Source organism: Drosophila navojoa, chromosome X (genome assembly GCF_054131105.1).
Source record: "Drosophila navojoa isolate 15081-1374.11 chromosome X, UAZ_NAV_1.0, whole genome shotgun sequence".
Classification (NCBI taxonomy): Eukaryota; Metazoa; Arthropoda; class Insecta; order Diptera; family Drosophilidae; genus Drosophila; species Drosophila navojoa.
Genome location: NC_142895.1, coordinates 19135894 through 19162344, shown reverse-complemented (window position 1 = coordinate 19162344; position 26451 = coordinate 19135894). Strand labels below are relative to the sequence as shown.

The window sequence follows — 26451 nt, the reverse complement described above, 5'->3', positions numbered from 1 at the left end:
TTTCAGGCATTGGTATATTGTATATCAAATATAACCCAAAATGCATTCTATATTAGTATTACAATCCTAAAGACCTTTCTCTTAACATTTGTTCCAGATTTTAATATGAACCAGAGTTAAGTTAGCTTTAAACTATTAAATTAAATTTGATAGAGTCAATTTCCTTAGAAAAAGTTTAAGCGATAGCTATGAAACAAATATAGATATTGCTCAAACTTAATTGGGTATCTTAGGAGGACTCCCCTTGCCCTTGGTTATATATTTTGATGGAAAGCATTTTTCAACAATTTTTTGTGATTGACAGAGAGTAAATGAGGGCAGTGGCCGGAACTGTAGAGCGTATCAAATTGAAACATTATTTTTATAGATTCGGCTGGAGCGACGACGCGACGGGGCCATAAACAAAGGGGACGCAGGACATTTGCTGATAAGCGAACGACACAAAAGACATTTTCATAAGCATTATACTGATTATGACACCAGTCGACGGCACAAAGACAAAGACAAGGGCCAAGACAGTGACGCCCCCCCCACACCGCCACGCCCACGAGCCAAAGAAAGCGAACTGTGGGCCAGGCCCAGGCACACAATAAAACAAAAGTGCTGATAAGCAGCCTAAAACTATGCAACGTCAAACTTATGCCCCAACCCAGCCGAGGCACACTCCCCTTGGGGCACACATGTGCCACACACACACGCACACACACAGACACACACGCACACAAATCGAAATCTATAAATGACTTTTATTGTTATGGCCTGCAGCGGCGACGCGACGTCCTTTGCCTTTCTTATATCGACGAAGGCAAACCAATAAGACGCCTAAACTTTGTCTCACACACACACACGCGCACACACACACATACACCATATCTATGTATATTGAAAAGATCGCTTATCGAAAAGTTTTTGCGGTCGTTCTAGTTGCGCGCATCCGCAGCCACAGCCGCAGACAAAAGCTTCAACGGCAGCAGCAAGGACGCGTGTTCCCTTTTAAAGTTTCATTAATCAAGCGGCAGAATGGTGTTGGGGTTGGGGTTGGGTTTGGGCTGGTGCTTGGTGCTTGGGGATGTGGCAGCGCGTTGCTGTGGTACGCCGACCGCCATAGCGTTTTACTATTTCAATTGCAGCCAGCTTCAAAATATGAAACATCATTTATCAGGCTGCCTTCCCCTGCCCCCTGCCCCCTGCCCCTGCACCAGCAGCAGCAGCCCACTCCACTGACAGCCTATCAATAGTAACTCATGCCAACTAGCTACGCTTACTGTCTGTCGCCTGCTCTCCCACTCACTCACCTCACTTCCCCTCTCTCTCTCTCCTTCTCTCCCTCTCTCTCTCTCTCACTCTCAATCTCTTTCATTTGCTGCAGATTTGAAATTGGCTACAACAATGTCGTGATTAATGGCTGTCAAAGCAAAAGAGTCAACAAATGTCACAAGCACAAGCCTCCACGCAAAATACCAATTGACAACAACAACAACAACAGCAACAACAACAACAATAGCTTTACAATTGAAGCACAGCCAAATAGCTAAATTGAGCTAAGCTACGATGCATGGCAACATTTTAAAGGCCATTGAAATATCTGTTTTACCTAGAATTGAAAGATTTACGTTCACCAAATCAAAACTGGAGATATGAAATTTTGACCAGAGATAAACTTTTGCTACTATATAATAGTTGACTGGATTTTAATAGCAGAAGCAGCTTCAAAATTCATTGTGTTTCATTAAATAGTTCTGTTTATGCCAACATTGTGATTTACGATATATGTATATTATAATCCATAGCAAAAATCGTTCGCCGTTGTATATGGATTGAGATGCAATCAATGAATATTGAGCTGCAAAACTGAGATTATGATAATCTCGAAAGATAAGATAAGAACTAAAATAATTTCAAAATAAAAATAAAAATTAAATTGGTACTAATAATTAATAATTTTTACTTTCATTTTATTTTTAACTATTAAGTCATATTTACTATAATAACAAAGTTTATTTTCTTTATATAAAAACCAGAGCTTCCAAAGATCACCCAAATGTTTCTCAAAGTGCGCAAATACGTGTCCCTCACTCACACTTTGAAAAAGAAGTCTGAGAACAAGTCATGTAGACATTTTTCAAGAGCTCAAAACAGCAAATTTTCTCGAAAGGACACTTTTTAAGAAGCTTCACAGGAAGAAGAAAACGGAAAAATCTCGAATAACTTTTGCTATTCTTGAAAGCTATGATTTTTCCAACACAAAATGAGTAAAGGCCCCGCTGTTTGAGGACCAGTTCAGCATAAAGTTTAGTAACTCGACTAAATATTATACTAGTCGTCAGTTTTTATTCCTAATCAATTTCTTTCACCACGCATCTATAGAGCGACATTGCAGAAATCCAATCAGATCACGAATATAAAGATATATGAAAAAATAAATATCAAATATATAGAACATTTATTTATTTCCATGAGCAGACACTAAACTATATATAGATGATTGGCGAATGGAGATTACCATCAATAACAAATTCAATAGGAGTATTAGGTATTAGGAGTACAGATATTCCTGCTCGCCATCCCTAGTAATTCCCTTTAAAAATCTCAAGCTTAACCTTCGGCAATAAAAGACATCTGTATATATATATTTTTTAATTTTGTTAATTACATTTATTTTTATTTGGTTTTTTTTTTTTAATATTCATATTTTTTTTTTTTTTTTTGTGTTTTCCCATTTTTGATTTATCTTTGTTGATTTGCGTTTTTCTTTTTCGCTAGATTCCAAACGCACAAAGTTTCTATATCGTGCGTTATATCATTTAATGTTTAGCTTAGAGTTAAAGTTTAAATATTTTTGATTCTTGACGTTGCGCAATTGTTGACACCAAAAAAAAAAAAAAAAACTTCTCACTTATGCATTTTACATTTATTAAACATATATGTGTTGGTGTGTGTGGGTGTGTGCGTGTGTGTGTAGGTAGTACAGTTTATAAGTATACATATGCATGTACATATATATTTATATATATTGAATAGCTTGTTTTAATTTTTTTTGTATTTATTTTTTTTTATTTAGTTCAGTTTTAATTTTCTTATACACACTTTGGTTTTTCTTTTCACTGCTTTTGCATGTTGCTTAAGACTTACAATTTTCCACTCATTATAATTCATAAATATATATATTCTATTTATATTTATTCATATATATATATATATATGTTTTATACGTTTTACATACACGTGATTATTTTTTCTAGTTTATATCGTTTATTTATTTATTTTTTTTTCGTTTCTTTCTTTTTAATTTTTTTATTTGTTTTGTAAAGTTAACGCTTAGCCTTTAATTATAGATTAAATGGAATCGCATGAGTTGCTGACATTTAAATATGTATATTGAATAATGTAATAATAATCATAGTCATAATAATAATGATAATAATAATAGTAATAAAAAAAATTCTTTATAGCATATTAATAAATACATTTATATTGTAACTAGTTTTTTTTTTTTTGCTTTTGCTTCGTTTTGCTGTTCTATTTTATACATTTCTATTCTCAGCTCTTCCTCTTTATTTTATGTTTTGTTTAGTGTATGCTTATCTCAAGGCTTCTCTCTCTCTCTCTCTCTCTGCTACTCCTTCACTCTAAGCACATCTTTACAATTGGTAAAAAAAAAAAACTCGTTTTAGCCTCGCACTAACTAAACTTAAATAATAATCAACAATGTTGCTTTAACAGACTTTAAAATGAACGCGCAAAATTATCCTTATTAAATTAGTATATTGTATTTTGTTTTTCTTTTTCTTTTCTTTCTTGTTTTCGTTTATGTTTTACACATATAGAAAATAGAAATTCTTTTAATATTTACACATTACACAAAATGCCAAATTTATATATAGATATATGTAGATATATATATTATTTTTACAACCAGCGGCACATCGAAATTGAATACAAAAAAAGAAAAAAAAAAAATCATTGCATATAAATACAATATATAAATAAAAAATATTAGAATTTGTCGGTGGGGATGCTCAACTTATTAAAAGTGAAGAATATAAACAATATTACCGCCCACTTCTCCATGACAAATATATAATTTGTATATAAAATTCAATTTTGTTCTTAACTAATCAAATCTTATGCCTTGGATCATCTTATTTGATATCAATCAAAATATTAGACAATCTTGGGCTTAAAGAGATCAAAGCAAATCATATTTTCGTATTTTTATACAATCAGTAGGGGTATTCCCCAAACAACATGTGCTCTGTCATAGAGAAGTATTTTTCGGCAATTTTGTCATAATTTCTCTTGTTCATTTACAAATAAGAAAGTAACAAAAGTTACAAAATAATTAATTTGCCGCTAATAATTAATTATATTTTAAATATTTTTTAATAATTTTTTTTTTGGCACTGCTTTGAATTATTTTGGCACCGCACGCTTTGAATTTATGCACAAGTACATACTCACATATACACATATGCATATTTTTAGAAAGCGGCGATTGAGCTTAAAAATTAAAAAAAAAAAAAAAAAAAAAAAAAAAAAAAATTATTGTTCTTTTTCTTTTTTGTTTTATAAAATTTAACAGTTTTTCTCGTTTTCTTCATATATTCATATTGTGTTCTAATACATTAATTTTTTATTTATTATTTAAGTTATATTTTTGTTGTTTTTATGTTTTGCTTTCTTTTTTTCTTGCATAAATTGCACGCAAAGTATTTACAGAGCTTAAAGGAACCGATAGATCAATAAAAATTAAAAAAAAGAAAAAAAATATTGAAATAAAATAATAATATAAAAGCATAGTTTAATAACTAAAGCTACAAAACTTTAACTCAGTCAAAGCAAAACGAACATTTTATGGTTTCTACGTAGTTATAACATATTGATAATTATCGATATATCAATCGATAAGTCGAGCCATTGCGCTCGACCGGCGCCGTTCAGTTGCGATTGTAGAACTTTCTTTGGTAGCGCCTGCAGCTGCTGCCCATGCTGCCGACGCCTCCGCCACTGCCGCTGCCGCCGCCCATGCCCACGCCCACGCCTACGCCTACGCCCATGCCCATGCCCATGCCCATGAGCTGCTGCTGCTGCTGTTGCTGCTGTTGCTGCTGTTGCTGCTGATGCAGCCCAAAGCCGGCGGCTCCATAAAACTGTTGACCGGAGCCGCCGATGCCGCTGCTGCCGCTGCCGCTGCCGCTCATGCCCAGGGCTTTATTTTAGCTGGACGCCCCCAGCTGGTTCTTCATGTGCGCGGCGGCAGCTGCAGCGGCAGCGGCCGCAAACGGCGAGCCGACGCCGACGCCGCCGCCAGTTGGCGTTTGGGGTCCATTGTTGTTGTTGTGATCACCTGGTGTGCGCGGTCCATTGACCATGCCGCCACCGACACCGCCGCCATTGACATTGGCGCCGCCCGTCACACCGCCCGGTCCGCCGCCCAGCAGTCCGCCCGCATTACCAGCGCCGCCCGCTGCTCCAGTCGGCGAGCCCTGACCCAGGGACGAGACATGACGCTTCAGCATCGGATGATTGGCCATCGAGGCGAACACCAGACGCTCCTCATAGTCGTATTCGCAGAGTATTTTATTCTCGCATAGGTAGAAGCGATCCCCAACACAGAATCTGGATAAGAGAGGGCAAAAGAGAGAGAGAGAGAGAGAGAGAGGGATTAGATTATGATTTAAGTGAGAATTCTAATTGGAATTCTAAAACTGAATCTGTCTGTACTGGTTCATGCTTAATTATAAACATGAACCAGTAAAGGCAGATTCAGTTCAAAATTCCAGTTCATTTCAATTTAAAGCGAACTCTAAAAAGAAAGCATAAAGAAATTATGGGGATTCAAGCGAGCTTATAGATCTATCCAAGTGATGAATTCCTTTAACTGTTAAATACATGTATATATATGCCTATACATCTATATATATAATATATAAACAGGCTATTCTTTATGCCAGAGTTGAATCTGTTGGAGGAACAGGAACCTGCTAAGTGGAAACGATTTTTCCACTTGCTTAAGCCTGCAAGCGACGGCCTGAGAGGCAGACAAACGGCACAAAGATGTCAATTGGCAGGCAACTGTTAAGCTGCCGGCTGCGAGGGCAGTCGGAGTGAATGGCCAGGAGCTGGGTTGGCTGAAACAAAAGCAGAGACGAAGACATGCAGCAGGAGCCAGCACAGCGGCAGCAGCAGGACCAACAACAGTATCAAATGAATGGGAGCGAGACAACACGGCTTGATGACATCGTTCGCAAGGAAGTCAGAGATAAGCATTTGAAAATGTCAGAGGCACAGCAGCAGGAAACGGGCCACAGATCTGCAATTGCTACAAGATACAGCACAACGGGGGTAACAGGTGAAACGTAACGTGGCAGCAGAACAAGTTCCGCTTCACTGCAGTCCAGTGTGGGCGTACGGCCAACTGCAAATGAAGTCCAATGCCCTGTCCCAAGGCGTGTCTCTGTGTGTGTGTGTGTGTGTGTGTGTGTGCATGAAGCCCTTTGTCAAAATATTTATGTTAGCACCTGTACAGGCTGACAACGGGGCAGGTGCGGGGTGCGGGGTGCGGGGTGCTGGGTACTGAAGGGGTGTCTACGCAACAGTTGCCCAACATTCGGAAAACTCCAACAGAATATATATGTGAAAAAAAAGAAAGCAACACACGAAATACACAGCTCACATTTCAAAGCAAACAAGCCACGGCCCAAAGACTCCAATCATATGAAGCAATCTAAATGCTCTTACATAGGAATAAGCTGATAAATTATGTATTATAATTGATATGTACTATACTATCTCTATATATTGTTATTAGTTATTGTTCCATCTATCATGGCTATCTCTATTATGGGGATCAGAGCTTAAATATCTCTCTGTTATACCACTGTTATACGACTGTGGTACTTAATTGTACCTCTGTTATAATTGTACCTCTGTTATATTGATCGTTTTTTTAAGGAAATTTATATAATATCAGGAATCTACAGATATTTACACATACTATAGCATAGCAGTATCTATTTGTTTGCCTGAGCCTAGCCCTAGCCACTAATCTATTTATTTATCTGTGTATCTGTCTATATAGCTCATCGTACATCTATTTATCGATCAATCGCCTAGTTGCTAAATCTTTCTAGCAATACATTTGCCTATCTGATTATTTATTTGTTTTTTTTGTCCATATATTTATCTATCATCTGATCCTTTACATATGTGCTTATTCCATTCAATTTTTTAATACATCAGCCAATTTATTTATTTATCGATATTCTAATCTCATATTTCTATTTCCCCTTCTCTTGATATTAACTGTATTAAGTCTTTCAGCTGCCAGCTTGTTGGCTTTGTGCACATGCCGCTTGCTAGCTAGTGCAACATTTTGATGTTTGACAAGTACGTATACCCCATCTGGCTGGAGGAGTAACAGTAGCAGGCTAGGCAGCGGTAGAGAGAGTAGGGTCATGGGTAGGGGCAGGGACATGGGCTTACAGCTTACAGCAGACTTACAGCGGATATGAAATTCGGCTTTTGATTTACGTCAATGTTTTTTTTTTTTTTGCTATTTTTTGGCTCTTCTTATTTTTTGTTGGTTTCATTTTCTTGTTGGCTGCTGGCGTTGCAGCAAATCGATTGACGGACTGGCACTGGCACTGGCTATGTACAAACAAGCACACATATGTGGGCTGTGTGGGTGTGGCATGGCGTCGTCTACATGAAAAACGCTTTGTTTATCTACCAAAACAACAAAAAATGCTCGAGTCAACAAAGTATGAAAAAAGAAGAGCAACGACAACTTTTGGCTATGGCATTGAACGCACCTGTGACATGCACACCACACATCAGACATGTGTGTGCGTGTGTGTGTGTGGAGGACTCGCACATCCGGGCAAGTGAAGACCAACAACAAATTGTCAACAGGAAATACAAAAATTGTTAAAATGGCGCACGCTGTTATTTCTTCAGCTTCCTCTCACACTCCATCGCTCGTTCGCTCGCTCACTCACTCTATCTCTCCTCTTCTACTACTCTGGCTTGTGCTCGCGCGTAAAGATTCACTGCCAAACTTCGCGCTCTGTTTACCGCTACTGTTACTTGCCTTCTCCCTCGCACCGGTGGCCGGCCTGCCAGTCAACTAACGACGTCGTCGATGCTGGCGACAGGAAATTATGCAAACTTTTCAGTAACAACATAAAAATAAAAACAACAAACACATTCGATGCACTTTCGTTAAAAAAAAAAACACACACACACACACACATATACTCAATACACAATGAGAGCGAGAGAGTGAGAGCCAGCAGCGTAGAGCAGGAAGAATGGAAAAAAGAGCAAAAATGCAAAGCGACTTTTTGTTGATGTCGCTGCCGCTGCCGCTGCCGCTGCTGCTGTTCATGATGTGGCAAGTGAAGTCCCGCATTTTAAATGTGAAATGTGCGACCAACAATAAAAATGCTGCACGATTGCGTGGCAGGAGTCAGGGCCATTGCAGGCTGCCCGCTGGCCATGCCACAACGCCTCAATGACTTTTTTGGCAATTGAATTAATTTTCGTAAAAAATTGATTAGCTTCAAATGGAAATGAAAAACGAACGAACAAAATTTATATTTATGTACACGCGCAACGAAATTGATCTGTGATTTTAAAGAGCGCAAGCTACTATTTCGGGAATTCTTATTAGAATTTCCCTTAAGGAAATTCCTCATTAGCTGAGCGCTGTACAGACTCTCGCTGTCTCTCTCTCTCTCTGTTAAAGTGCAATCGCGTGTTAACAGACAGACATTGAATGTTTGTCTTAAGAGACAACTGTTAAAGTTGGTAGAATACATGTATAAAAGAATACAAATATGAATATGAAACTAGTTCTTTCAATTCTATTTAATTTCCAGCTTCAGTTCGAAGGGCAACCTGTACAGGCCACATGCCGCCTGTTACATTTTTAAAGCCAATTTTCGACAATGCGAAACAAAAGCGTCAGCGATTGCATTTGCAACAGCCGGGCCGCATTGTATGGGAGGCGGTTAGGGAGTGGGCCAGGATTTTTACAATAAGCCAATATGTTTTAACATTTATTTCAATATTTCTGTGTTCGGCAATGCCGTGTGGCGGCATTTTAAATATTTAATGCGATGCCGTTGCTTCTACAATATGCTCAAATGGAGAAGAAGGCAAACAGGGCAGCGGCAGGAGCAAGGGCGATGGCCGGGATCGGGGCAGGGCACGGCATATGGGCAGTCGCATTAATAATGCAAAGCGAATCGAAAAGAAGAAAACAAAACAAAATAAAAAAAAAAAAGGAGCTGAATAACTTGTTGACCGGTCACGAGCTTCACGCACACACTTTAAAACTCTCTAGAGTGACATTTGGCGAATTGGCCAAATGCAATAAATTCGCAAAGGCAGCTGGCTGGCTGGCTGGCTGGCTGGTTGAGCTGCACGCGAGCCCGATGACTAGTTGATGGCACCCCGAAGGGTACGAGAATCAAATATGCCCATGAAATTTATGCGGTTTTCATAGAAACTCTATGACACTCAAAGGGGTTGCTCTCTCACTCTCTCTCTCTCTCTCTCTCTCTCTCACTCTCACACTGCCTGCCCGAATTACCCCATTCTCGGCATTCAGTAGAACCCAAAATGAGGGCCAAACAAGCTTGTAAATGATGTCAATTTGTTGCCGCTGATGCTTTAGCTGCATAATAATAAAATTCCAAGTGCCATTTTGGCCATGTATATTGGCCAAAGATTAAAAAGGGATTTCTTTTCGGCAATGTTTACAGAAGCTGTTGATGGGCTAATGGGCCATAAAAATGCATAAGTAGGTAATATGGCAAATGAGCTTAAGGAACAGGAGTTGTGTGAGTGTGTGTAAGAGAGAGAGAGAGAGGGAGAGAGAGAAGTGTAAGTCAAAGTAGCAGTATATATATGAACTAGACGTAACAGTATAGCTTACATAAATATAAATTCGAGCCAAAGTGCAAGTATAAATTGAAGTTTAATCCCAATATTACAATTACAAGTAACAATATATAAATTTACAAGTCATTTTCTCCACTGGAATGTCAACTCTTCTATCGTAAACAACAATATCGGCAGCTGGCGATATATATCGTTGTTAGTCGACCACTCACCTATGATTGCATTGCTGGCACGCAAAGCATTCCAGATGATAGACATTGGTGCGTGCACGCATCACCATCTCGAAGGCTGGAATGACTTTGCTGCAGGCGGCGCAGTAGCCCGTATTCCCGAACAATCTGCAAAACGAGGAGAGTTAACAGCGATTAGATATCTCACCCTCTCTCTCTCTCACACACATTCATTCTTTATCTGTGCCACTGTTACGCACCTCAAGTAGTCGCGCTTGCAGAGCATCAGATTGCCCTTGGTGTAGAGCGTGGAGCCGACCTCGCCGAGACGGCAATCGCAGCAGCCGCACTTGAGGCAGTCCTCGTGCCACAGCATGTCCAGGGCGCGCAGCAGGTAACGGTCCTGGATGTGCTTGCCACAGCCGGCGCACAATTGGCTGCCATTGTTGTTGTTGTTGTTGTTGTTAGCGGCGGCCGCAATGCTCTGCACATTGCTATTGCTGTTGTTGTTATTATTGTTGTTATTGCCGTTGTTCACCGCGTTGCCATTGCTCAGGCCGTTGTTGTTGTTGCCGCTGCCATTGTTGTTGCTGTTCTGGCCGTTGTTGTTCATGTTTGCGGTTTGCTGCTGCTGCTGTGCCGACTGCTGCTGCTGATTGGATGATAGCCCGACTAGTCCGGGTTCTGTTTTGGTTATATCCATAGTCATCATCTGCAAGAGTAAAAGAGAAAGAGAGAGAGCGAGAGTTAGCCAATTTCTTACTGAAGAATGGGGGGCTGAGGGAACGAGAGTATGTGTGTGTGTGTGTGTGTTTGTACATTCGGTCTGCTAATCTCCTGCCAATAGGCCTCATACGGCGACCGTGATCTCTTCCTCTGCTGACGGCGAGTGTCGCTGCTGCTGTTCGTCTGTGGCATTGTCAAATGCCCGTAGCCGTAGTACTGCGGCACAGCGGGCACTAAGAACCGATCGGGTGCATAGAAGTCAATGAATTTGTAGTCGCTGTTGAATTCGTAGTCAAAATCAACTGTATACATGACCCCAACACCAGCGTATGCAATTGTAACTATATATTTAAATCAGCTTTTCACTTATGTGCTTGAATTGTCATCAAGAAAAGAATGCCTCGTCGTTGCTAGTGTAATGCGGAGCTGTCAAGTAAAAGTAACGGCATTTATCAGCTGTCAGGCGTACCCACAGTCGCCACAGTGTTCAATAATGCCATTAACAGACGGTGGCGTCTAGAACATGTTCTCACACAACTTTTCGTAGCATACTTTTACGCGGGGCCTGTTAATGCTCTGCTAATTTAGCAGAAGCGCTGAGCTAACGGCTTGCCAAAATTGTATGTTATTTTTCTAAGTTTGTACTTTCTCGCAAGTATATAAATAAATTGTAAAGCCTTTGTGGGAAATGTAAAATGCAAAAAAAATTAAGAAAAAAATGTTTACAATTTAAAAATAATTGTGCGATCACAATTTCAAGCGGGCTCGTCCGGGAGTTGAACCCGGGACCTCTCGCACCCGAAGCGAGAATCATACCACTAGACCAACGAGCCGTTGTAAACGTGGCCAACCCAAACCCAAACTGAATGGAGAGTATCGTAAGCTGCGACCACGCTTCGATCAAACTGTTGCGTCATCTGCAAAAGAATTTCGCTATGCGTGTGCTATTTTAAGCACAACACAAGCTTTGATCACCGTTGGCTGTGTTGTGCTTTAGCGCTGCTGTCTCCTGATTGGTTATGCGTGGGCGGTGGTCCTTCTGTTCTTCCACGCATGAATAACGCAGCTTATTGACGGCGGCTCTGTCAAATGGCCTCTTTAGCTCAGGGGCAGAGCACTGGTCTCGTAAACCAGGGGTCGTGAGTTCAATTCTCACAGGAGGCAGGCTTGGACCGTTGCGGTTTATTTTTTACATTGCTGTAATGTCACAGTTCAATGAGCGCAAGTTTTACTTTCGATATTTTGCATATTTAAGCGAAACATTTTGCGGCTGACAATTTCAACCAGCAGCCGCAACATTTACAACTGTCACTGTTGCTTTATTGCTGCGTGTGTGCAACGCTGCAAATTGCTGACTGCAGCAGCGCGATAACGATAACAAAACATGGCCAAGGCGTCTGTCAATGGCCAGCAGCAGCAGCAGCAGCAGCACCAGCAGCAACAACAACAAATCAATGCAAGCTGAAAATGCCAACAACGATTTAAAATAACGAGATTTATGACAAATTGGCATTGGCAAAACGGAAACAGAAGAGCGCCAAATGCAACGAAACGACATGGAATGAAATGGAGAATGGTCATGCATGCGCGTGTATGCGTGTGTGTGTGTGTGTAACCAGGCCAAAATCAAAGCGCTAAATACTTAGTTTGTTGCCAATTTCTGTTTGCCAGCCAGAAGCCCTAAAAATATGCAGAGATGCCGCAGCCTATGTGTGTGTGCGAGTGTGTGTGTGTGTGTTGGGTCTGGGTATGGGGTGTGGCTAGGCCTGCATATATGGGGCTGCCATGTGTTGTGGCACCATTCATTGTCTGTCGCCCTGCCTCAATTGTCGTTGGCCATGGCCAAATGCATTAAGCCAACATGGTTGCCGCTGCCGCTGCCGCTGTCCATGTAGCACCAACTGTGACCCGGCCTTGGGGGCACAGACCGTGGCACGTTACTCCGTGCCACGCGTGTGCAGCTGCTGGCAATGACTTTAATTAGACGTCGCACTGCGGCCAGTGTCAAAAACTCATCAGCCGTGGGCCACGGACGACGGACGACGGAGGACGGGGGACGGGGGACGGCCAATGGACGTTCGCTCATAAAAATTCAATCAAATCAATTTATGTAAATTTAACGCCAGCCCCCTAAAGCCAGCCGCACCAAATACCAATCAGCCAAGTCAGCTTTTAACTTGGCCAAAACCCATGCAGTCCGCCTCCTCCTCCGCCTGCTCCTGCTCCTGCTCGCGGACTGCATTGTTATTTAGTTTAGTTCAAAATGAATTGAATGCTAAATTCAACGTTTCATATTCGAATTTCATTGCCACCAAAATTGCAATTGTATGCCGCATGCGGCATGCAGGGGCCATGTGGATCGAGTGGGCGTGGCCACATGCCGTGCCACCATGCTTTATCGGAGACAGCGCATTCATTGAGCATTCATAGTTTTTGTACAATGCGTAGGCGATCAATTAATTTATGCATTACATTCATCTTCCTTCCTCTCTGCCTACCGCTCGCCTCTCTCTTTCCCTCTCTTTTCCCTCACTCTCCCCTCTGCCTTTCGCCTTCAACTCTTTTCAATTTGCATATAAAATTTGATTTTGGGCAACGATTTAACTGGCGATTTGCCTGCTTTGTTTCACTTTCCATTCCATTGCATTTGTTATTCCATTCCATTTAACTTTAATTTCGTTTCATTCCATTTCGTATACTCATTTTCTGTTGTTACTGAGCTGTGTCTTTTTATTGTATTTCATAAATTTAATTGTTTACGTTTCACTGCATTAGATTCCACTTTATTTTAGCACTTTTCTGTTTCATTCCGATTTCATATTCAATGTTCAATAAATGTTCTTTTGTTTTTATCCCGTCCCTGATTTCATTTCATTTTTCAAAATTGCAAAAATTTAATGTAAAAGAAGTTTTGTATACGTTAATGTTTCATTCCAATATGTTCCCCTATAATATACAATTATATTTCACTTAAGATTCGTTAATTTTAATTTTCCTTCATTTCATTTGATTAATTTTACTTTCAATTTCATTTGGTTTCACCTTGAATCCATTTCCATTGTTTTAGTTGCTATAATTAGCTTTTTTACTGTTTCATTCCATTCGTTTGCTAATTCCTTTCCTTAGCTGACAATTTCAATGTTTCGATTCCATCAGTTTGTTGCCAAATTCCATTACGTTCCCAATCATCATTTATTCAATGCCCTTTAAAAATACTCGACAATAACGGGGCATTTGATAACACCTGTACTTCTCCCCATAGTTAGGCGTAATTTGTTATCTACTTTCGAGTTGAGAAAATTGGTATCCACCCAGTCCAAATCGTTGCCTAGCCCCGCCGTAAGGCAGACGGAAACGCAACCGATACCTGAAGCAGGTGATACGGGCGCACGGAGGAGCAGGTAACACCGACGGCCGGCCGGCCGGACGAGCTAATTGCGCGACCAGGGCGCTCATTAAAGCCAATCAATATTCAAATTTCCACGGCCGTAATACCCATAGAGTCGTAGTTTTTGGGGTAACTCTGGCCGGCGGCATTTTCACAGTTTAGTTTGTTAAGCGGATGCCGTCCAGCCCCTAGCCGCGGGGTCCCTCCAACCTCCAACCTCCACCCTGTACCCTGTACCCTTTACCCTTCACCTTACACCTTATACCCTTTGCCATTTGCCATTGCGTTTCGTTTTTGGTTCCGGCTCTATAATTATGCATATGCATGTGGTGACGCTAGAGTATGGGGGCTAGTGTCGCGGCCGGTGTTGGGGTCGCGGTGGGGGGAGGGGTTATTGTGTCGCAACTTAAACCCTTTTTAACCCCAATTGCCAAGTGAGCCAAGTGGAAGATGGAGACGGGGAATTAAATTACAGGTTTGCACGCAAGTTAACGGAAGTTACGTCGGTTATAAGAAACTGTCGCAGTTTCATTCCACGTTCCACACACACACACACACACACACACACATACACGTTAGAAATTAAGTTGATTTTGCGGTCAGTTATGTTTATGGTTTATTTATTTGGCCAACGACGACCAGTCGAGCCAGCAGTCAGGCCAAAAGCTGCTGCAATTTTGTGACATGTTTTATGCATGCGCCCCAAAAAGTAGGCAACGCCACATCACACGCCGCCCGGGGAATGGCAGCTGCATTGCACTGGGCTGGGCGAAGGTGTGTTGGGGTGGGGGATGGGGGATGTGGGGCTATGGCAGGCAAATGTTGTCGCATGTCGTCATGTGGAGCGGATTTAATGACACTAATTAGTGACCGATGCTCATGTGACAGAAACGCGTTACGGCAAACGAGGCGAGCCCCAACGTTCCGTCCACCACGACATCCCCCCACCCCTCGCCCACTGAGCACTTCAAAAATCACAGAAATGTTACTGGCATATGCCTGCAACAGCTGCAAATCGGCAGCCACAACTGCTTTGATGCAGTCCGTGCACTGTGTGGAGCTCAGCCCTTAATGTCGGCCACCCACTCGCCCCACACACCCCCTGCCACTCCTGCCACTCGCAGCACGCTTAATTGGTAATTAATTTATTTTGCATAATATTTCGCGCTGTTCGCTTTGCCCGTTGCACATTATGTTGCTGACAGCCTGCGGCAACCCCTAGCTATTGGACGTGGTGTGTGGGGGCGTGGCTGCTGGCTGTGGAGATTTCATATTAAGGACGAACGTAATTATGTTTATTTGGTTTTGGGCTTTTGGTTCGTTGGCGCACTTCGTGCAACTGACGGACATCCAAAGGTGTCAAAAAGTGCGAATTAAGTGCGAATAAACGTGCTGAGCGTGCAGAGGACACGCCCACACACACACACACACACACACACCTGTCTGTCTGCGCGTAAATTTACATTGGCGCACAAAAATCACATAAATTTAATTTGTGCACGCAACGAGCGAGCCGAGAAAATTGATGGGGAAATTATGGAAAAATAACCAAGTGACTGATAAAAAATAATTACAATAAAATAGGGAATAAACAAACGCTTCACATAGATAAGCTAACTGCAGAAAAATCATCAATTAAATTACGGCAATAAACTAATTGTCATACTTAGTTTAAACATATAAAACTTAACTTGCATAAACAGTTCATTTATATCGAGCAAAGGAAAGAAAAGAAATTGGAGAACGGGAGAAAATTCCCTAAGACATTCCTCGGTAAATCTTCAAAATGCATACCAGAGTCAATTAAGAGAGAATTTCCCTTTTAATTGCCTACTTTTTAGAGCGAAACGAAATGCTAAAGAGTAAAATTCGGAAGATCATAAATGAGCACATACTTTGTATTAAAATATAAATTAGCTAAATAATTGTTAAAGGTCAAATTGCTTTAATGGTCAACTAGAAACAGCCAGAGAAGTCCACTTTCAATGTCCTTTGGCCATGCAAGGCTTCCGCGCACAAATTAAAATGAAAAGCGAACAAAAAAAAACAGGTACACCAAATTTATGCAAAACAAAGAGAAGCAAATACAACAACAATAAAGAGCCAAAAAACAAAAACAAATTACAGGCAACAAAAGCTTGGGGAAAAAAGTTCAAGTACGCGATATGAAAAACTAAAACAATGCCACAAAAATATATACAACAAGGCACGAAGAAGCAGAGCAACAAGAAGTCGACAAGAAGGCAACAACAACAGCAGCAGCAGCAACAACGGCAAACAAAACAATCAAAATTCATTTTTAATTTTTATACCATAAAAATGTAAACGAAGACGTGGCCTAGGCTAAACAAAGCAGTGGAATGGGCACAATTGGAGAATGACGAGTGGAGAGTGGGAGAGTGGGCACTGGGAGAGTGAGAGAGACAGAGCTGAACAGAAAAATGGTCACCAAAGCCAGGCACGAAATGGAGGCGCAACAACAAGAGCGACGAATGGAATGGGACTGAAGCAGCTATGTAGATCCTTTGCAAGCACAACTTTGCGCCTGTTTCATGCTTAACGGTTTTCCTTTACATAAAAGTATATATATATATATATATATATATATATATATATTTGTATATACATTTTTTTCTTTTGTTTTTACTGCAGTCCAGATAAAGTTTTGAAACAGCAAACGAGCTTTTAAGTGTCCCAGCCAACAATTAAATGGCAACGTTTGCCATTTTTTATATTGTCGTCATCGTTGCTGCTGTTGTTGTTGTTGATTTAATTATAGTACGCCCATTGTTCATGCGCCGCCCCTTCCCTTGTCCTGTCAGCAACATGTGTCGTTCCAGTCCAATAAGAATTCCCAATTTTCGTGTTTTCAATGTACTTAAACTGCCATAAATACCAATCAAAATCAAATGCACACACACGAGAGAGCGAGAGGTGATCACATACATACATATGTATATCTGACTCTCTTTGATTGCTTGTGCGTGTTTTTTTTTTTTTGGCACTAGACCTTTCATGCTGTCACAGGCAGCAGCTTTAACTAAACTCTCCTCCCTCTCATCAAACTCGCTCTCTCGCTCGCTTGAAGGGCGACAAAACAAAAGAGAACGTTTTTGCAGTCAATTTATTGCATTAATATCAAGGCAAACAAAAATATGACATGCTCAACTTACTGACAAAAAAAATGTTTATACAAAACTCGTAACTTTAAAATTGAAGAGCTAAGCGATTTATGAATTATTACAGATTATAATTCTTGTGTATTGAACGTTTCTGTTAGCGACCATTTGGTTGCCTGCACAATTTGGCGGAGTCTACAAAAACGCTGGCAAGAGCATGTGTGAGAGTGTAAAACTGTTTGCTTATGCTTGTTATTGCGTGCGTGTGTGTGTGTCTGCAAGTGTCGAGTTTGTGTTTACGCCGCTCTAGTGCTATCGAAAGCTTAACGTTGTTGTTTCTCTCCATCTCAATAACTAACAGCAGCAAAAAAATATTGATGGAGGCAGAGAGGCGAAAAGCAAACGCTGCCCTGCCACATGCAGTCAGAATTGACGCTGCGCGACCCTCTCAGTCGCGCTCCGGCCGCATTGCTTGTTTGATTTATGCGCATTGCTGTTGCCGTTCATACGGTGTTTATTATTGTTGTGGCAACATATGGGGCAGGGCTTGTACATAAGCATTTGTAGTAGTTGCTGTTATTGCTGCTGTTCCTCTTGTTATTGTTAATCTATTTGTACAGATTTTCCTCTTTTTTTTTTTATGGCAGCCAGCGATTCTAAGTGAGATTTATGCTACACCCGACAAATCACCCCCATCTCTCGCCCCTCTCTCCACATTGTCCTTTCTCACCAATATCAGTTTGGGCCGCGTCAGCGACACATTGCGCCAACGTTTTGATTTGTGCGACAATTCCACATTTCGCTTGCTCTCTTACAAAAGTCTCCCCCTTCAATCTCTCCACTTGTCAACTGATGTACAACACGGCAGTGGAATTTTTATTAAGTTGTTTTATGTGTATTGTGTTGTTGGCCATTTGCTGTTATTTCTTTCTGCTTAAACAATTACGACAAATTGCGCTTTTATGGACTGAGTGAAGCGAAGACGTTGCCGAGATGCCATCGACTGCATCGACGTTGAAGCTGACGCTGATGCTGACGCTCACGTCGCAATTGTCGTCATGTGCGAAGCCCACTGCGCTAATACGCTCGGCTCGCTTCCAATTGGAACTGTGGGCGCAGCCAACTTTACACAGTGATGCTTAATTGCCAGACAATGCCAAATGCAGTTGCCGTTAAGCGGCGCTAATTAGGTGAAAGCATCCGCTCCGCTCTCTTATGTGCAATCAAACAAAAGAGAGCGAGAGCAGGAAAAAGAGAGGAGAAACAGTTTAATAGACAAATAGAACAAAATGTACATGTATGTATGTGTGTATTTATTTATGTATTTAACGAAAGGAATTTTAAAGGGGGAAAATCAAAGAGGCGTAGGTAAATTATAAAAATTTCCTTCGATTTGAAGCCCGCTCGCGATTGGCTGTGGCATTTCGCTTGAATTTCCACGTGCCGATCAAAGGGGGCATTCGCCAAATAGCCCGCGAGGCGTGTTGCTGATTGCGTCCACTGCGATTGCCGCTTGGCGCGCTTATTTTGCGCTAATTAATGTGTTTTCCACAAAATTAGCAATTTGCGCGCAAATAGAAATTGCAAACGATCGCATCGCATCGCATCGATCGATCGGCTGCTCGATCGTTTGCTGCCTTTGCCGCAAACCAGTTGCACTCGCACTAACCAAACAAAACAGCAGCAGCAGCAAATACAAAAAAAAAAAAAAATTGAAAAGGAAAAAAAACTAAAGTCCGGGCGTGCGGCCGGACGCACAATTAATTAAGTTGACGTTGCGAGCCAAGAGAAAAACAAAATACAAAATAAAGAAAAAAGGCAAAGAAAAAGAAAGAAAAAATCGACTGCAAATGCTGGCATGTCCATTGCCAATGCAATCGTCTAAGAATCAATGTAATTAGTGGCTCGAAGAGCTAGATCCAGCTAACAAACAGCTAGCCAACTAGCAGCTAGCCATCTCCCAGCTCTCAGCTCCCAGCTCCCAGTTGCAGGTGCGCCTTGAAAAGCATTTCCTTTTGGTATATCACTTATGATTAGGTGGCATGCCGGCCAAGGAGGAGGCAGCATCATTTAATTACAGACGCAACGCATTTGGCCAACTGCACAGTCCGCATCCGTTACCAACTTGGCCAACTTAATTGAACGTAATTGCCAGCCACTTGAGAGCCAACAGCAGCCAACAGCGCCCCAGCATTGCAAATGGAGCCATGCCAGTGCCAGTGCCAGAGCCAGAGCTGCCAGAGTGTTAAAGCCTAATTGAAACTGTCAACCGATCGGCAATGGCAACACCGTAACGAATAAGCCAGGCCAAAAGAAGTAACAATATATAAAATATATAAATGTATATTAAACAAACAAAAAACGAGTGAAAATCCTATTACTGCCTGTTAAAGGCTTAATTGTACACAGCAAATAATTCTATATGAATTGCATAAGAATTATGAATGTATAAAAAAAAATATCAAAAATATATTTTAGCAGAGTATAAATATTCTTTACACTGTATATACTAAAAAAAATATATATGTATATTAATTAATTCTATATGACAAAAAATCAACATTTAATCATCAAATAAATCATTTCAAGTGTTTAAAAAGTATATATATATATTAATTATTTAAAATTAGAATGCCTATTAAATTTGCTTTTATTTATTTTGATTTTTATTTATATTTCTTAAAAATTAATAAATTACCATGTTTTAAGCTTCATTTGCTTTTGCATTTCGCTCAGTGTAGCAGTTAGGCCTGAAACGTTTAAACTAGTTTAGTTCTGTTATGCGGCTAATAAAGCTCTGCTGTTAATTAATTAAAACAAACAGAGTACGCTAATGGCTATGAACAAGTGCGAGTGAGCGAGCGCTACTCAAGCAAATAGTGATGAATGAGAAGCAAAGAGGCAAACTGATTGCATTTGCCAATTGTCTATTGTTATTATTGTTGTTGTTGCTTCTGAATTGTGTCAATTAATGTTTGAGCAACACTTAGCTGCCGCTTCTCATTTACAACATTTATGATAATAATGATTTTAATTTGCTTGCCAGTTGAAGATAAAGCAATAACGCAACAACGCAACAACGGCAACAAAAACAATACGAGCTGCTCTCCACTTGACCAAATAGCCATACATACATATACCGTATACATATATGCATGTATGTGTGTGTGTATTTATATGTATTGATACAGTGGCCACACAGAAGCTCTTCACAAGCGCTCAGCATTACAGTTAATTACATTTGCCATGGCGTATTTCCAATTCGGGCCCTTGTAGACAGTGCACATTAAATAACGGTTAACTGGCTGGCATCATTCTCACAATTAACAGCAACAACAACACCAGCAACACGAACAAAGGACAATGTGCTTTTGCTCTCACTCGTTTCTCTTTCTTTCTCACACACACACACACACACACACTCTCTTTCAGCATGCTGCCATTAATAACAGAGCAACCGCGTCCGCCATGCACACACAGCTGTGTCGCTTGCATTCCACTGGAATGTACACAGACAGCCATACGCACGCACACACACTTGAGTACACCTATTTGCATGGCTATTTACATAAGCGATTTTATGCTGCGCCGCCTTGGCAAGCATCTGCTGCGGCGACTTCTGCATGCGCTGCCAGCATGCGGGCAACAATGTTCAAGAAAGCCGAGTGCAATGCCTAAAAAGAGTCGTGAAATTGACTCAGCAGCAAGCGATAGCTATGCACATACATACATACATATATATACGTATAAATATGTATGTGTAATTTAACATATGTATAAGCTGACATACTTGTGCGTACAACTGCTTTAACCGCTAATTGGTAACTGTAATTACCGACCGCATTGATCACTAGCTGCCCCAATCCATAATTACGCGCATTACACACGCACACACACACACACGTACGCACACTTTTGCAATGTATATAAATATAATCGCTTCCACTTAACCGTCACTTGCCCTCTCTGCACTCTCTGGACTGTCCACACGACTCTCTTCAGCTGACAAAAGCTGCGCTTAAACTTTGGCTCCTGCTCTCTCGCTCGGTGGCTAAAGGGCAGCTTCAGTCGCTGTCACAGCCGCTGCCGCGGTCGACGTCGCGCCATCACTGTGCTGCTGCTGCCCATTCATTTCTTCTACATAGCTGAGCACGAACCGTTTTATCAGCACGTTTACACCATATTTACTTCATTTTAATAAAATTTCATGCGATTTTAAACGTCGACGCGTCGCGTCTGCAAATGAAAGCGCAGCAGCAGCAGCGCATATGTGTGCATGCGTGTGTGCATGTGCTTGTGTGTGTCTGTCTGTATATGAAAAATGCACAATTGCTCATTCAAATGGAAATTATTTACACATTGGACACTGATTTACTTGATGGCAACAACAACACGAGCAGCTGGCAATGGCAGCCACTTGTCCATGTGCACACATACACACAAATGCAAATGCAGGCGTGTTTGTGTGTGTATGCGTGTGTGTGTGTGGTTTACGCCGGTTTATTAATATCCTTTCTACTTGGTTATGTTTTATGCGAAATTACTCAAGTGCAACCGACTGTTATTTACGCCGGAGTTTGTTTTTGGCCGCGCCTCTTTCCGCATTGCCCATTCACCTGTCGCACACCTCTTCCATTTTTTTTTTTTTTTTTTTGTTGCTGCTTTCCTATATGTGTGGCATTTTTTATTCGAATTATCATATGCAAATTGCTTTGTGTGCCATCGTTTAATTAATTTAATTTCGCATTTATTTTCAATGACGTTTTATTGAATTTTCCTTTTTTTTATTGTTTATTTGAGCATGAAAAATAAGCCTGCACAGCCAGCAAAAAAAGATAATACATAATAACGCTATTTTTTGTATAAACAGCGCAATGTTAACAATGCGAACAGCAGTCGTCTGTTAACATGGCCATTTAACAGCCAGGCTAATCAACAGCAAGCGTAAGCTGTTAATTATTTTTTGATGCGCTGCAAGCTAAGACATAACAATAATGATTGAACATAAGATCAAATAGGAGTCTACTACAGGGTATCTTCTTGTTCATCCTAATGAAAATCTACATCATAATGCGAATTAGCAACAAAACAACACACAAAAATAAGAATCTAAACAAAACGAGCTGCAATCCGTATGTCTGAACAATTTCACATTTAATTGCATTGAATACAAATTAAACTTATAGATTGCTGCTGATAATTAATGAATGAACGTCGGCGCTGCCATTGTTGTTGCCAACGTGCCGTGATGCAAGACAAAACTATTTGCACACACACAAATTTATAATGATCGCACGCTAAATAATTAACAAAACGACAAGCAGCGCCAAAAAAAAAAAGTATATATAAATATGAAAACAAAACAACAAAAATGACAATTAATTGAATATCATTTCAGAATTCAAATTGCCAGCAACAGCAGCAGCAGATGAGCAAACAAATGTTAAGCGAAAGCCGACAGAGCGCATACACTGTAAATGTAGGCTGCATAGACTAACATGACTCTGTTAGATATTTGCAGAAATGTTAAGCAGGCGTTGCATGCTAAGCGTTGCTAGAGCAATAAGTCTCCACTTTACTGATTTACTAGTCGCTGAAGAGTAGTTGGACCTTTTTTTTGTTGTTTGCTTTTGCGCTTACAGTGTATGCAAAGTGTCGGTGCGCCTCGCTGCAGCAACGATGCGACGCCTATCATAACATTTTTAACTGTCGGCATTGTCGTTCTCTAAACGAAATAAATAAATAATTGGCAATAAAAATACAATTTGCACGATCATATAAGATTGTGTCGTGTAATTGGCTAACTAAGCGAGCGCATATTGACGCACTGACTGCCTGACGAATTGAGCGCACAGTTGTTGCTGTTAACATGCATTTGGCATTTATTAATCTGAGCTTTGCGGCTGTTCAGGCTTAGACTAGCTAGTTAGCTGTCTCTTTCTCACTCGAGCGCATTTGGGATCTTATGCCGTTAATTAAATTTGATTTTTTCTGTCTTTATTTCCCTCGTCAGCTTCCGCTATGTCTGTCTGTCTGCCTATTATTGTGCATGCATTTCTTTTGCACTCTTTTCTCGCTCTTTTTCCTTTTTTTTTTTTCGTATGTGTGTTTTTCGTTTCACTTTTTCCTTTTTTCCTTTTCGGTTTGAGTTTCGCTGCTCGCGCCTTTCGTTTAATTTGCTGCCTTTATGCTTTTGTTCTGATATGCGGCTGAGCGACGTTCACTTAATTGGCTGCCAATTTATTTTATTTGCGCGAAATTGCAGTGCAAACAGCAGCAACAACAACAGCAACAACTGCACCAACAACAACAATAGCAACATAAAAACTAGGCAACATGTTGCGCTCCCACACGCAGTTCAAATTGCAGTTTGCAGTTGCGCCGCGCTCTCTGCTGCTGCGCTGCCTGGCTGCCTGTTTGCTTGCCAATTAATACGCCGTTCTAATTTTTATGACATTATTAAGCAGCATCTCATGGCCATGATACTCGCAGCGAGCTGCTTGGTTGGCGACATCTTCCCTGCCATTTATGTGCAGTTTACAAACTTAATTGTCGACATTGACTATGGCACAGCATGTTGCATATGCGAGGTGAGCCACATCAGTTTACCATGGGCCAGAAACATATGCCCTAACATTTCAATTAATTGCCAATTAAAATACCCTGAAATGTAAGGGAAATGCGTGACTTAGCAAATGTACCAAAACTCCAATTAGAATAGAACCAATACCTAAGGCAAGTTAACAGCTGTTAATTAACTTATAAGGGAAATTTGTTGCTGTTACTAAAGGGGAAATCAGGATGCTCTTTGATAGTTAAGGGAAAATTGTCTCACTTTAAAATGCCTCAAAATGCTTAAAGAAAGCTGACCCAGATGTTACAAAGAAATTGTCTTATTAAAATATGCATGTTAAATTTGTTGCGCCCTATTAATATGTCTTCTAGTTCAATATTTACTGTCTGTAAGTTTTGGTTGCCACCCTCGCCGCATACGCCAGCAACATCATCTACACTGGCAACATGTTGCTCCCATTTATGTGTGAAGTTGTGCGCTCTCCACGCCCAGTTCCTCCTCTTTGTCGTTCTTTACGTTCTTCGTTCTTCACGTTCTTCGCTCTGCGCTCTTCACTCTTCGTTCTTTGTGTCTGCATTCCTTAGCAGCTTCATTAACAATGTTTGCTGCTGCTTCTGCTGCCCTTTTTGCCACATGTCTTTTGTTGTGTTTTTGCTACTGTGCCACACACTCGGAAGAAGAGGAGCTCGTCGACGACGAAGGCCGCTCTTGCTGCAGGCCTTTCAGTTTTTGCCGTTGCTCGTCGTTGATGCTGTTGCTCTTGTTGTTGTTGCTGGTGCTGCTACTGTTGGCCACTTGCCACTTGTTGCGCTGGCAGCAACTCTGCTGCTGCTTCTGCTGCTGTTGCTGCTGTTTTTATTAATAATTGGCTTCAATGAGTTCCATAATTGTTTTGCTTTTGGACTTTTAATGATCTCTGCCTCGTTGTTGCTGTTGTTGTCCTCGATGTCGTCGTCATCATCATTGTTGTTGTTGTTTTTCAGTTGCTTGTTTGTTGTTGCAGTGGCTGGCCTGTCCAAGTGCTAGTCATCAGTTTTGCAGCCTTGTCATTTTGCTGTGTGGCAAGCCTTTGGGTGACACACAAATACACACACATAAGCAAACACACACATTATGTAAATAAATTCCAACGAAATGATTTTACATTCCTATTAACAGATTTTCGCCGTGTTCTATGCGGCGCAAGAATGTTAACTTTAACATTTGTGCTCTCGCTTTGGCTTTGACTCTCCGCTTCATTTACGCTCTTTGCCGCCAAGAGAGCCAACGCCAACGGCAACGACGACGACAGCAACAACAATTGCCTTTTGTTGCTCTTGTGTTATTATTATTTTGTACAAGCAATTAAATGCCTGCTGCGCTAGGCTGCTCAGCCTGTTGCTGTTGTCTCACTCTGACTTGCTTGTATGTAGGTGTATGTGTGTGTGTTGGCGTGTGTGTGTGTGTGTGTGTGTGTGTGTGTGTGTGTGTGTGCACATATCCCGCTTGAGCGTCGCCTGGCGCGTTTTGTGGCGTGTTAATTAACTCAATTACGATTACTCGTCGACGTCGACGGTGAACGTGGACGTCGCTCGCTGCACTTTTTGATAATTATAATATTTATAGCAGCCAGGCAGCTAGGCCCAGCCAGTCATGGTACAAGGAAAGGAAATTTTCTTTGCCTGCGTATGCATGTGTGTGTGTCTGTGTACTGTTAAAGCGACAGCACACTGGAAAAACTCTAATTAAAGCAACGACAACGGCAACAATAAGTGTGGCCATTTAATTTTATGACATTATCATGTGCAGTTATGTATATACATCAAGTCGTATATTTGTGTGTGTGTGCGTGTTTAATGGCATTGCGTGTCTTGGCAAAAGGGTTGCCATGCTGCTGCATTTAATTGCAGGCAAAGTTGCAACTATTTTGCGGCATGGCGCTTGATCTTGGGGCGTTTGGCAGCTTAGCGTCCAGCGAAATTATATGGTTTAGCTAAGAATAAAAAAATAAAAAAAAAAAACTCATCTGAACAGCACTGGAAGTGTGTGCAAAAGTATGTGAAATGCACCACCAAAATAAATATCAACAATACAAAAACAAAATGAAAAGAGCGCAAGGGTGGCGCTTTGATTTAATTACGCCAAGGGATTTGCATGTGAGAGCGCAGAGAGTGAAGAGTGTGAGTGTGAGTGTAAGTGTGAGTGGATAAGCGAGAGAGAGTGTGTGAGCGTGTGGAGTGAGTGAAATGGTCGCAATCTGTGCGAATGTGGAATTAACAAATATAATTTGTCAGGCTGGCGCAGGCAAGCAGGCAGGCAACTCTCCCACTCTCCCACTCTACAACTCCACACTCTACACATCACTCTACACTCTTGCGCTCTCAAATGTCATTTACAATGTGCTCGACTCATCAACGTCAACATCAACAGCGTCATCATCATCAGCAGCAGCAGCATAACTGATGTCGCTGCCTCCGTCGCTGTCGACGCCGACGCTGACGCGTCTCAGGCAACGCTTTAAGTTGTCATGTTTTTGACAGTTTGTTTGCTAAATTGTTTTGTAACATGATTCAGACATAATGTTTT

General features: G+C 41.1%; 1 protein-coding gene and 2 non-coding genes across 3 annotated transcripts; 1 reads left to right on the top strand and 2 right to left on the bottom strand.

Annotated features, from left to right (window-relative positions):
* Positions 1 to 3003: 3003 nt before the first annotated feature.
* On the bottom strand, positions 3004 to 11247 carry Bx (LIM domain-containing protein Beadex). The gene is made up of 4 exons (XM_018109993.3): positions 10899 to 11247; positions 10340 to 10791; positions 10122 to 10247; positions 3004 to 5619 (listed from the first exon to the last, which is right to left on the bottom strand). The coding sequence occupies exons 1-4, from the start codon at positions 11115 to 11117 to the stop codon at positions 5217 to 5219; spliced, it is 1200 nt and encodes a 399-aa protein (XP_017965482.1). The 5' UTR covers positions 11118 to 11247; the 3' UTR covers positions 3004 to 5216.
* Positions 11248 to 11566: 319 nt separating this feature from the next.
* TRNAP-CGG (transfer RNA proline (anticodon CGG)) lies at positions 11567 to 11638 on the bottom strand. The gene has a single exon. It is a non-coding gene; the product is annotated as a tRNA-Pro (tRNA).
* A 259-nt stretch (positions 11639 to 11897) lies between these two features.
* TRNAT-CGU (transfer RNA threonine (anticodon CGU)) lies at positions 11898 to 11969 on the top strand. The gene has a single exon. It is a non-coding gene; the product is annotated as a tRNA-Thr (tRNA).
* The last annotated feature ends 14482 nt before the right edge of the window (positions 11970 to 26451 follow it).